Here is a 12,935-nt window from a genome sequence, read left to right as displayed (position 1 = left end):
GATGGACTGGCGTGGCCTCTGTTGGAAGTGGTTCACCTGCTGGCCGTTCTCCAGGGTTCAGTGTCTTCTATATCGTTAGTTGTTTGCTCTATCACAGGGCCGGGGCAGCCTGCCCAGGCCTGGAAGTCTTGGAGGACACTTGAATCAAACACGCTTGAGTCTGTGACAAGGTGGCCATCTTGTTCTCAGCAAGCCCAGCAGCATGTGACGGTTACAATATAATTTGTTACGGTCTCCCATAGGAGAAATTTTCTATAGAGCACTGGCTGCCAGAGGTCCTGAACCCAGTTCCCAGCACCCACATGGATTATGAACCTCATAATCCTCTATGGTGGGATCAGATGCCCTCTTCTGGTGAACGTGAAGACAGAACCTGCATACATATAAAATAGATCAACCTTTATAACTGTGTGGATGCACACGCACGGGGGGGGGGGAACTAGTGCACAAGTGAGTGCAAGGCTCGAGGCTGCTTAGGTGTCTTCCCCCATTGCTCTCAACCTTGTGTATGGAGACAGGGTTTCTCCTAGAACCATTTAGGCTACTCTGGCCTGGCCCTCAGCTCGCTCTGTGATTGCAGAGGATTGCAGGCAGGCCACTTGCCTGCCTGCCTGCATTTCCGTGGAGTCTGGGATCCGAACTCCATGTTCACACACTCCTGCAAATGCTCTCACCTTCAGAGCACAGGCAAAAAGCGGACTCGGCTCTCATCTTACAGGGAGCAAGAGGTCGTTTGTTCTGAAGCCCTTTTGAGGGAACACAGCCTGGGAACACATACTTAGCTTACCTGAAATCCCATGTTCCAACATGGAGGCAGTTTCATGAAGGTTTTTAATAGTTTTACAGAACAGAGAGTCATAAATCAAGGCAGGTTTAAAACACATGGGGGTACATCAGAGAGGCACAGAGAGATGGGAGCTTTTCCACTACAGGCCCAAGGTGCTGCCGGTGCGAGCTTGGGATGGTGGGAGCTAGCGGTGTGCTAAGTTAGTAGATTCTCAAAGGTACCTGTGTTTGTTTTGTTTTGCTTTGAGGCAGGGTCTCTCTGTGTCACAGCCCAGGCTGTCCTGGAACTCACTCTGTAGACCAGGCTGGCCTCGAACTCAGAGAGATCCGCCTGCCTCTGCCTCCTGAGTGCTGGGCTTACGGGCATGCACCACCACTGCACAGCTTTCTAAAATGTTTCTGTCTATTAGTCAGATATTAGTTCTGACACAGATGGACAAGGGACAGCTATTTTGAGACTTGAATTAGTCTGAAATAATTAGCCTCTGGACCCGTAAGATTCCAGTCTCTCCACAGGACCGAAACGAATGAGTCAGTCATTCTTTGCAGACACAGCTTCTTTTCAGAAGTGTTCATTGACAAGAGCCATATTCTTACTCTCCCTCTCCCCAAAAATTATTTTTGGTCAGGCAATGGTGCGCACATCTTTAATCCCAGCACTCGGGAGGCAGAGGCAGGTGGCAGTCTGGTCTACAAGAGCTAGTTCCAGGACAGACTCCAAATCTACAGAGAAACCCTGTCTCAAAAAGCAAAAAAAAAAAAAAAAAACCAAAAAAAGGAAATTTGTCTTTTCATCCTTGGATATGTTAAACAGTTAACCCTATTTTTATTTATGTGTACATGTGGAAGGGTGGGTGCACATGAGTTTGGAATCCAGAAGAGGGCGCCAGAGCCCCTGGAGGTGGAGTCAGAGGTGGTTGTGGGCGCTGCCAACTCAATTCTGATCCCTGGAAGGGTAGTGTGCCCTTGACCACCAAGCTATTTTCCAACCTCTACCCCTATGTTTAGAAAGCTTCTTTACCTCCCCTCCTCCCCTCCCCTCCCCTCCATCTATGTAATTTCTACTCTGCTCCCCTTTCTCTTCCGGACAATAAGAGAGCCTTGATCTGCCCTGGACCCTCCCACGTTGTTCCACCCACGGTGCTGTTCTTGGCCCCTGAGCTAATGCTATTGCTTCCTGGCGGCTGAGTGTACATCCTTCTAGATTAAACGGGGCCCTGCTCCACCAGCCAGGAACCTGGCCTTGCAGGTGGAGTTGGAGGCTGTGGAGCAGCGGGGCTGGAGGAAACGGGAAGGGTGGCCAGTGGAAACACGTCCCGCTGGCGCTGGGCGCTGTTCCTTCTGCAGGGAGGAGGGCCGGCGCCTTCCTTCGGGTGCCAAGGCTGCAGGCACAGACCTTTGTGGCTGGAGGACTTTGTTTCCTTGGAGTCTTTCCTTCAGGACCATCTGACAGGCTGTGTGGCCACATGCGGGACAGTTGTGAGGCCTGAGGTTTCCTCTGGGCACAGCAGGATGAGGCAATTGTTAAGTTGATTCAGCCTCTTCCTGGCTTGTGTGAGCTGCTTCCCGGCCCATTGTTTCCGGACCCACCAGGGAAAAGGCAACCTGTGACTGAGTGGTCACTTCTTCCAGCAGCTGCCTCTTTGAAGAAAGCAAGCTTTCTGCTCCTTTTCTCCCCTCCCTCCCTCCCTCCCTCTCTCCCTCCCTTCCTGCCCTTTAAACAGGTGACATCTCCAGTTTTTCTCTAGTGAAATCTAGGGCTTATGCCATGCCTTACATATCTGTTTTCCACTTATAAAGAATTAACATATTAAAATTTTATTCGAGCCGGGAGGCGATGGCACGCACCTTTAATCTCAGCCCTTGGGAAGCAGAGGCAAATGGATGGATCTCCGAGAACTGGGGGGTGAAGAGGCAGGAGGATCTCTGTAAATTCAGAGCAGCCTGGTTTACTAGGAAGAACCTACCTCAAACAACAACAAAAGAATATTGGGCTTGGGGACTTAGCTCAGTGGTCAAGCCCGCCTAAACGTCCAGGGGATTTTATGTGGATGTACTTTCAGCCCTTTGGGCAAATATCAAGGGCTGTGCTTGCCAGATCTTGTGGTACAAAGTGTTTTCTGGGGTTGGAGAGGTGGCTCATCAGTTAAGGGCCCACTGGTCTTGGAGAGGACCTGAGATCAGCTCCCAGCACCCACGTGGTGGCTCACAACCACTTGTGACTTTGGCTCCAGGGCACCCAGTGTCCTCATCTCCTTGGGCTCCTACACACACACACACACACACACAACCCCTTTAAAAATAATAGTTTGTTTTTAAACTCCCAAGTTACCTTTAGACATGGCTGTACCATTTTGTGCTTCTCCAGTTGTGCGACTCGCTGTATTCCTGTCAGCATCTGGTGGTGTTTGGTGCAGACTGTGCTAGATCATGTCCCCCGTCTAGTCATCATGTCAGGCAGCGTTTTTCTAACACGTGCAGTCCTGTCAACCGGACGTCTTTGCCACGTTTTAAAATGACCCTACAGTCCTTTCTCAGATGTGTCTTTTGCAATGCTGTTTTCCTCTTGGTCTTTTCGCTCCTGATGTATTTCAGAGTAGAAAGTCCAGTTCAACAGTTATTATCATGGGTTGCCCTGGCTGTCCTGGAACTCGCTTTGTCAACCAGGCTGGCCTCAAACGCACAGAGATCCACCTCCCTCTGCCTCCCGAGTGCTGGGATATAGGTGTACGGATTTACGTCTGGGCCTTCAATTCAATTGTTTTTTTCGCCAATACTGTGTAGTTTTTGTTACTACAGTTCTGTAGCAAAGCTTAAAATCAGGGATGGTGATTCCTCTGGAAGTTCTTTTATTAAATAGGATTGTTTTAGCTGTCCTGGGTTTTTGTTTTTCCATATGAAGTTGAGTGTTGTTCTTTCATGGTCTGTAAAGAACTGTGTTGGGATTTTAATGGGGATTTCATTGAATCTGTATGTTATTTTGGTAAGATGGCCATTTTTACTATGCTAACCTTACTGATCCATGAGCATGGGAGATCTTTCCATCCTCTGATATCTTCTCCAGTTTCTGTAAAGATTTGAAGATCTTCTCATAGAGGTATTTCACTTGCTTGGTGAATACCCCAAGATATATTACTTGTGGCTATTGTGAATGGTGATGTTTCTCTGATTTCTTTCTTAGACCATTTGTCATTTGTATACAGGAGGGCTACTCATTTTTTTTCAGTTGGTCTTGTATCCAAGCCACTTCACTAAAGGTGTTTATCAGCTGTAGGGGTTCTCTGATGGAATTTTGGGGTCACTTATGTATGCTATTATATCATCTGCAAATAGTCATACTTTGACTTCTTCCTTTCCAATTTGTAGCCCCTTGACCTTAGTTGTCTTATTGTTCTAGCTAAAATTTCAACTACTGTATTGAATAGAAATGGAGAGTGGACAGCCTTGTCTTGTTCCTGATTTCAGTGGGCTCACTGTGAGTTTCTCTCCATTTAGTTTGATGTTGGCTGTTGGCTTGCTGTATATTGCCTTTATTATGTTTAGGTATGTTCCTTGTATTCATGATCTCTCCAAGACTTTTATCATGAAGGGGTGTTGGACTTTGTAAAAGGCTTTTTCAGCATCTAATGAGATGATCACATGGGTTTTTTTTTCCCTTGTAGTTTATGTGGTGGATTACATTAACAGATTTTTATATGTCGAACATTCTGCTGGGCTAGTGAGGCCACTGGTACACAAGGCAATTCACAGGATCTGTAAACTTATAATTCAAACGCCAACTAATTTTTACACCACCAACTGTGTTTTGATTTTGAAATCAGAAGACATTTCTGCAAAGGGTATCACAGCCCTTCTTTGACTCTTCACTTTTCCCCCAGACGACTCCAGAGCCCTAACTCATTTTTCTGAATGCGTAATATAGTTGATATGGAGACTGTATTGCTTTGGGGAAGACAAAAGAAAACAAAAAACGAATTCAAAACTTACTGGCTTAAAACCCTTAACCGCCAGCTGAGTGGCGGTGGCGCACGCCTTTAATCCCAACACTCTGGAGGCAGAGGCAGGCGGATCTCTGAGTTTGAGGCCAGCCTAGTCTACAGTGAGTTCTAGGACAGCCAGAGCTACACAGAGAAGCCCTGTCTTGAAAAATCCAAACCAAACCAAGCAAACAAAAAGACCAAAACAACAGCGCTTAGCTGCCTTGGTTTACTTGGGCGAGGAGCGGAGCTTTGGTAGTCTCTGAGCTGTACTGAGGTGTTTCTGGGAGAGCGGACCCCAGGATTCGGTTCTTGCTGGCTGTCAGCTGTGCTCTGATGTTCCTGTCCCCAGGGGCCTAGCCGGAGATGTGATGGCTGCTTTGTTAGACTAAGCAAGGAACCAGGGGGCAGTGCCCTCAGAATGCAACCTCATTTAAGAATTTGTGAGATGGTCCTTCAGTCTGGGGTGGTTCTTGAGTACGGAGACTGGTGTCCTTGCGAGATGGGGGGGACACAGACACACAAGGGAATATAATGGCTGCAGAGACTGAAACGATAAACTGACCAGTCAAGGGGCAAATCAGGATTGCTGGCAGTCACCTCCTGAAGAGCCTGCAGCAGCCCTTGGAAACAAGCGGCAGCCAGATCCCGGAAGAAGCACCCACCACTTCTGCCGTATTCTCATGGTTAGAAGGAAGTCATCAGATCCTGGCCAGAGCTGTGACCATCGGGCAGCAGGACTGTCATTGGGGAGCTTTAGAAGCTAAAATACCATAGTTCGTATACAACACCATCATTTCCTTTTAGGACATCCAGACCGCTGCTAGCTTTTCAGCACGACAGGACCGCAGGCAGAATATCCTTTGAACATATCTCCTAACAAGCATCGGAAAGTCTTAGGTCCAAAGTTGCTGAGTTGAGGATTTATATTTTTTTCCAGACTGCTCTCCAAAGTGGTGGTGACAGCCCAGTTTCCACTGCTGATGTGTGAGGTTTGTTTTCTCATATCTGGTGGCTGTGGTCGGTTCTAGAGCATGCTAATCCAAAGGGCCTTTGAGATGTGTAGCCACGCACCATAATATTCCATAACCTTCTGACTTCTGTGGGTCATGTCCAAATCTTACATCTTTCTTAGAATTTATAACTTTTATAGATATTTCCTTTGTGATTTCTCAAGCTTTTGGTATAATTTTAAGACTTTCTACATTTTTTAAAAAGGTTTATTTATTATATATGCATAGTTCTGCCTGCATGTCTGCCTGCCGGCCAGAAGAGGACACCAAATCTCATTGCAGATAGTCATGAGCAGCCAGGTGGGTGCTGGGAATTGAACTGGGAACCTCTGGAAGAGCAGCCAGTGCTCTCAACCTCTGAGCCACCTCTCCAGCCCCTGACTTTCTACATTTTCATGACAGAAAGTGTCTTTACACATTTCTCCAGAGTTCTGTGCCCGTTATTTGTATGCATGTGTCCCCTATTACCTTTTCTAGTCTATGTCCCCACCCTACCCTATCTTCTAATGGCTGTGTTGTTCATGGCTTATCCTTGCTCTCCTCTTGGTCGTTTTGAGTTCTGTCATAAATCCTCTGACAGCTTCTGCAGGCTTTCCTGGCGATAGTCAAGGACAATTCTATCTTGACCTCTTTAATAATTAGCTTACCTTTTGTGTGCCTGTTTCTTCCATCTCTGGTCACTGCTACACCCTCCCAACTCCACCCCACACACACTCACACACACTCACACTCATTGGCTATCTTGGTTGGGATGTTTGTCCCTTTCCTGGATCTGCCATCTAAAGGGCATCTCTGGCCCTTTCACGGAGGCTCTAATGAACTGTGTCTCCACGTCTGAAGTTACCTATGGTCACTTTTGAATACTAGTGTAGCTAAGCGAGTCCAGGTTGGGAGCTTCCTTTGATTTTTTGGCAGCTGAGACACCCCCCACCCTGTGGCAATCTCCAGGTCTTTTTTTCTCTTGAGTGCCATGTTCTACAGCTGGCCCCGTGTGGATTTGTCTTATGCGTTGCTGTGGTTTGGGGTCTCCTAAAAAGCCATGTCTTAGCTGGGCGATGGTGGTGCACTTAGGAGACAGAGGGCAGAGGGATCTCTATGAGTTTAAGGCCAGTCTACCAGTCTGGTCTACAAGAGCTAGTTCTAGGACAGACTCCAAAGCTACAAAGAAACCCTGTCTTGGGGGAAAAAAAAGTCACAAGCAAAAAGCCACATCTTAAAGGCTTAGTTCCCAGTCTGGCGCTGTTGGGAGGTGGTAGAGACTTTGGTTTGGAGGGGGATGTGTTCCGAAAGAGCATCATAGGACTCTACCTCCTTCCGCATTCAGTCCCCACTGAGCGCCCAGTAGGTGTGGACTGAAACTTCCAAAACAGTGAGCCCAGACAACCTTTTAACAGATACCCGTGTTTCCTTAAGGTCACGGAAAGCCAACAGCGCGTGTTCTATTCAGGATTCAGGGTGCCCTTTAATTCCGAGGACTGCAGCTGTCAAATCGTCCAAGCTCAGGCCTTGCTTGGAGCCTCCCCTTTGCTCTTCCTCCTGGATCTCATGTGGTTGGGGGTCACCACAGCGTGATGAACTGTATTTAAAGGGTTGCAGCATTGGGAAGGTTAAGAACCACTGGGTCTTTTCAGATCTGTTGCTTTAAACAACATTGTATACACTTTGTAATTAGATCTTCAGAGATGCTAGGCCCCTCATTCTTCTCTTGTATTAGCAGCTTTTGTGGTGAAAATCCCCTGTGCTGCTGTCTCTCAGCCCATGGTGGCAGAGGCTGCTTGTGGCGTTCATTTCCTTTCCTTCCTTGGCACTAGGAAGGAAGATAACGATGCTTCTTCCTAGTTGTCTTCGTGTAGGATAAAGGGCCAGTTCTCCTCCATGGAGGACCCCCGGTCACACTGAAGAACTGCCCACAGGACCTTAGAGAGTTGTTTAGTTGCTCGTTTGTTCTGTGAAATAAATGTCTATTCCTAATTTAGAAAGATTATTATTAGACAGTACCAAAGAAATGGCAACAAATGACTTCTTAAAAACAAATAGTTTAATTTCATCTAGAAAAAAATACAGGTTTAAGATGAAACTAACACTCTGACGTGTCATTAAGTGTCATCCTTATAGTATTATGCTCATTAAAAACATGAAGAGATATCACCTTTATATATTTCTAGAATCAAATATCCCATGTTAGTTATAAAATATCAACCACTAAGTGTCCCTGTTTGCTTTGCTTTTCTAGGACATATTTTATAGAAATGGTATAAAATAAGGCAGGCTCTTAGAAATGCAATTATAAAATTTTAGGACAAAATGGTCACATCCAACTTTCTGACAAGGCACACCTGCCAACTCCCGCGATCACAGCTGCAGCTCAGAACCGGGTCTGCGGGTGTGGCCTCTCTGCTGCACGCTAGAGTAAGACCCACCAGCGAAAAACCATCTCCAGTAACATCAACAAGAAGGGTTTAACATTTCTAGTGTGATAAAATGTATCATTTATATTTTAATCTGCATTATGAAAATAAGTCTGTGCACCAACTCATAAACAATGAGAATGAATCGTGAATTTGGTTGTGGCATCCGAAGGTGGCTTTGACATTTTCTACGAATTTAAAAATACTTCAAAGCCAAACTTCTAATAAAATAAATAAAACATTTAATAATTGGGTAATCAACCTTAAGTTTCTTTGTCTCATTTGCTAGTTGATTTAAGGGAGAAGTCACTTCCAGTAGTGTTCCAAACGAGCCGCTGCCCCTCCTGAGATTGGAGACACGACATGTCCCACACTGTTCTGTCCACTGAAGGAACTAGGAGAGACGGTGGTCACTGCCCCGCGTGGGCCAGCTCTGCAGGGCCCTCGGGCCTACGGTAACGTAGAGCTGATACAAGCCAGAGTTCTCAGGTGCCTTACTAAGGAGCCGTGCAGCGACACAGCATCAGATGGTGGCCCAGAGGGCTGATGTCCCGTGTCCTTTCGCAGGCTCTGCAGATGAGGCCATGCTTCTGCCTAACACCGAACGGCCTAAGAAACTGCAGAAGGCAGGAGGGACAGCCGCAGACCGGATGTACACCCACTCTATTCTGGAGGGGGACGGAGGCTGCGCAGCTTCTTCTCATCTAGTTCTTTCCAGTACTTGAAGTTGTCGTCCAGGTGCTGCATGAGGTCAGGCAGGTCAACAAAGGCTGGGGAGAGAACGGACGCGGTGTCTTCACACGGCTTTATTGATGGGTTCAGGCTTCCTTATTTTCTTTCTGGGAGTAGAACGTGGGTCTTCTACCACAGAGCTATGCCCTGCCCCAGCATTTTAAGAAGGGCCGAGGGAGTCAGCGGTAATGTAATAGCAAACTCTGAGGAGAGTGGACTCGCCCCTGACCTACAGGCATCAGCTCTGCATTCCTCCCCCAGAGAGTAGCCCTCGGGGCTCAGAGAGCTGGGGACACCCTTGGGAACCTCTCTAGGTACCTCTCACCTGACAGGCTCTTAGCCCTCCAGGATGGCTTCTTTCTCTCAGTTCCACCTGGGAAGTCTATGCTACTTAACCAGCTAACTAGCAAGCCCTCCTTGAGGAGGCGCTGGACTCCTTACCGTCCCAGGCATCAAACATGTCTGTGATGAAGTAATCGATGAACGAGATCTGAGCCTTGGGAATGCTGCAGGTGTTTCTGTCAAAAACCGGCATCACCACAGGCAAGTCCAGCTGTCTCTCTTCATCAGTCTGCAAATTGGAACACCCCGTGAGCTCAGAATCCCACTCTGCCACAGGGCAGCCCCACAGGCTGGCTTGGGGGCCTCTGTAGCACCGGCCAAGCAAATGAGATCTGCCAGACAGACACCACAGAGTGAGGACATCCCAAGCCACCCCACGATTTTCAATAGCTAGAAGTCTCCTCACTAACGTTCCTCGGGTCAGAGTCAGGGAGTGGTCCTGTCACTATCCACCATCCTTCTGTCCACAAATACCCAACATGTTGTGAGCAACGAACACGGCCCCTGTCCCAGGAAGGGCCTGGTGGCCTTTTCTGAGCTGTGGCTGCATTGTCCTGTTGAGGAGACCTATTGCCTAGTAAGGAAGAGGCATCGATCCTCATGACCTCTCAGCAGAAGAAAGGCAAGACTAAATGCTGCACCTGTAAATTCCATCAAAAGTTTAGAAAATCAACAACAGGGCCAGGGAGACAGCTCAGAGGTTAGGAGCACTGGCCGCTCTTCCAGAAGTCCTGAGTTTAGTTCCCAGCAACCACATGGTGGCTCACAACCATCTATATTGAGATCTAGTGCCTTCTTCTAGCCAGCAGGCAGGACACTGTATACATAATAAATAAAAATCTTAAAAAAAAAAAAACAGCAATCTTTGCCAAACTCTTCAAAATTAAAAAAAAAAAAAAAAAAAAAAAAAAAACAAATCCAAGAGAGACATTTCCAGTTCATCCCAGAAAGCCAACACACCCAACAGGCACCGAAACAGCAAACCAGCCCTACAGACCACCAGCCTTGTAGATACTGATTAAAAATCCCAGACAAGATACTGGTATGAATTCAGCTTGTCAGGAGTTCTCCATGACTGTGGCTTCAGTCTGTGAAAATCAACTGGGTAAACAGGGTGTGGTGGGAGGCCTTAAGAGTAATCCTCCTGCCCCAACCACCGGAGTTCTAGGACAGCCTGAGCTAGAGTAAGATAATTTGGAAAAAAAAAAAAGAGGCAGGTCTTGGGATTTACAGTTCAGATGGTGTGGTGCTGCTATAGAGATTTTGCACTGGTATAGATTCTGATCTATTGATACAAATTTTAGGTCAATTTTTTTTATAAATTTATTTATTCATTATGTATGCAGTGTTCTGCAGGTCAGAAGAGGGCACCAGATCTTACTACAAATGGTTGTGAGCCACCCTGTGGTTGCTGGGAATTGAACTCAGGACCTCTGGAAGAGTAGCCAGTGCTCTTAACCTCTGAGCCATCTCTCCAGCCCCTCAATTTTGTTATATATATTTCTGCTCATTTAAAGATATAATGTATACTTAAGAAATATAGTCATGCTTGTAGTCATGTTAGATTTTCTAGATGTACAGAGATGTATTTCAGATGGATAGGCATTCTTCAAACCTTTCAAAGACTACAGAATATGGCATTTAAAATCTTTTAAGAAGTTAGACTTTTCATGGCAGTGAGACACATCTGCTCCTGGCAGCACCAATAACTTCAAGAGGAAGATGGGCACCAAAGAGGCTCTTTATGGAGTATTTGGGCGAAAGACTGCCCTTGCCTGGACTGCTCGATGCTGTGCTGTGTGAGCTGGACATGCAGGACCCACAGAGAAATGACTGCTGAAGATGCCTAAAGGTGAGACGGTCCTTAGGGCTCCTGTTTCATGAGTCTGCTAGACATTGCAGGACACAGAAGAAAGTGACTACAAACTGCTAATATAGGTGGAACTGTCTTTGAAATTTCCTGTTTCATGGAAAAGTTTGCTTGATACTATGGGCCCGTAGGCTGAAGATGGATGCCCCAACAGTACAGAAGAACTTTGGGTGACTGTCCAGGTAACGAGATGTCTCTGTCAATTCTAGAGTTTTGGAAGTTGCTTACAATGCACTTCTTGTTTACTTAGGTAATATTATATCCTTCTAGAATCTTTGATAGAGTTGAAGAATAGTTATAATTATAGTTTTCCTTAGTTACAATAAAAGATAATGTAGATATAAATGTTGTAACTGTAATTCTTACTTGATACCTGTTTTGTTATATGTAATTTTACTATGTTAAAATTAAAACCTTTTTAGCTGGGTGGTGGTAGCACACGCCTTTAATCCCAGCACTTGGGGGGCAGAGGCAGGTAGATCTCTGTGAGTGTGAGGCCAGCCTGGTCTACAAGAGCTAGTTCCAGGACAGGCTCCAAAGCCAAAGAGAAACCCTATCTCGAAAAAAAAAAAAAAACAAATAAAACTTTAATTTTATTTAAACAGAAAAGAAGAGATAATGAGGGATTCCCCTCTGTATGCTGTAAATACCACTGGTTAATAAAGAAACAGTCTTAGCCTATGATAGAGCAAAAGAGTAGAGCTAGGCAGGGAAAACTAAACTGAATGCTGGGAGAAGGAAGGTGGAGTTTAGAGACACCATGCAGCCACCAGAAGGGAAAGACGTGAGCTGCCAGCTGAAATCTTGTGGATTTTAACCCTCGTGTTAAAATATAATTTCTGTGTGATTATTTCAGGAGTCTGGGCGGCCGGGAAACAAACAAGCAGCCTCCAAAAACATGGTGCCTGTAAGCCCAGTACTCAAGAAGCGGAGGTCAGCACAGGCTGGGGTGACACTCAGAAAGCAGCAAGACTGTGAGTTTAGTGCCCACCTACAATGCTAATAGTGACAGGCAAATCATGTGTTGTTGCTGTGGTTGGTACAACAGAGTTGGCTCATCTGGTGACCACTTCCGCAGCTATGCTGACATCTGCTCTGCTCCTCCAGGCCTATGGTGGATTACTAGAGTAGGCGGCCAGCCAGGTGATGACACAGCCTCTTTATGCTGATGGATTCAGTGTCTCTACATTCATGGTCTTGAGAAACTGATGTTCGTGGTGCTGCCTTTGTCTGGTGTTGACAATGGGTAAGAACAGCCTCAAGACGAGCGGGAGGTGCTCCTGGCTCTTTCCCTTCTCACAATCTCTGAGGCTGCCATTATTTCTGCCACACATGTCCGGATCCTATCTTCAACAATATCTTAAGCTGCTGACTACAGGTGACTTGATTCTGCCAATATTACGTGCACATGCACTATGGCGATGTGCCCTTTTCTCATTAGGAAATGCAGTACCCTGTCTTGATGTCTTTTGTCCAAAATTATACGACTGTTCTAGTCTTATGTGTATAATCTGCACATTATACCTACCTGGGCCCACCATCTTTCCATTCTTTATATTGACAATATCTTTTCTGGTCTGCCCGTAGATGAGCTTTTGTTTTTGTTTTGCTTGGTTTTGGAGGTGCAGTGTCCCTAAGGAACTGTCCTGAGCTCTGGGTCCTCTCTCACCTCAGTCGTCCACGTGCTGAGATTACGGGTATATTCATATCACCATGCCCCGCCTCATCTGTTCTGACGAGTGGTCTTTTAAGGGAGTGTTCCACTTATTAATATTTAACGGAATTGAATGTAATAATGCTGTTATGA

At 46.2% G+C, this 12,935-nt stretch overlaps 1 protein-coding gene across 3 annotated transcripts in view; it reads right to left on the bottom strand.

Annotated features, from left to right (window-relative positions):
- Window positions 1–7,796: 7,796 nt before the first annotated feature.
- The window catches only part of Pde8a (phosphodiesterase 8A), a 113,542-nt gene continuing 108,403 nt past the window's right edge, over window positions 7,797–12,935 (bottom strand). For all 3 annotated transcript variants that reach the window (XM_038314329.2, XM_038314331.2, XM_038314330.2), the window contains exons 21-22: window positions 9,358–9,487; window positions 7,797–8,954 (exon numbers count right to left, since the gene is read on the bottom strand). In XM_038314329.2, the coding sequence (XP_038170257.1) occupies window positions 8,848–8,954; window positions 9,358–9,487 (237 nt within the window). In that variant the 3' untranslated portion in view covers window positions 7,797–8,847. The remainder of the gene's footprint in view (window positions 8,955–9,357; window positions 9,488–12,935) is intronic.

Source organism: Arvicola amphibius, chromosome 12 (genome assembly GCF_903992535.2).
Source record: "Arvicola amphibius chromosome 12, mArvAmp1.2, whole genome shotgun sequence".
Lineage (NCBI taxonomy): Eukaryota > Metazoa > Chordata > Mammalia > Rodentia > Cricetidae > Arvicola > Arvicola amphibius.
Note: the sequence above shows the minus strand (reverse complement) of the source record. Positions and strands in the feature narration are given on the sequence as shown.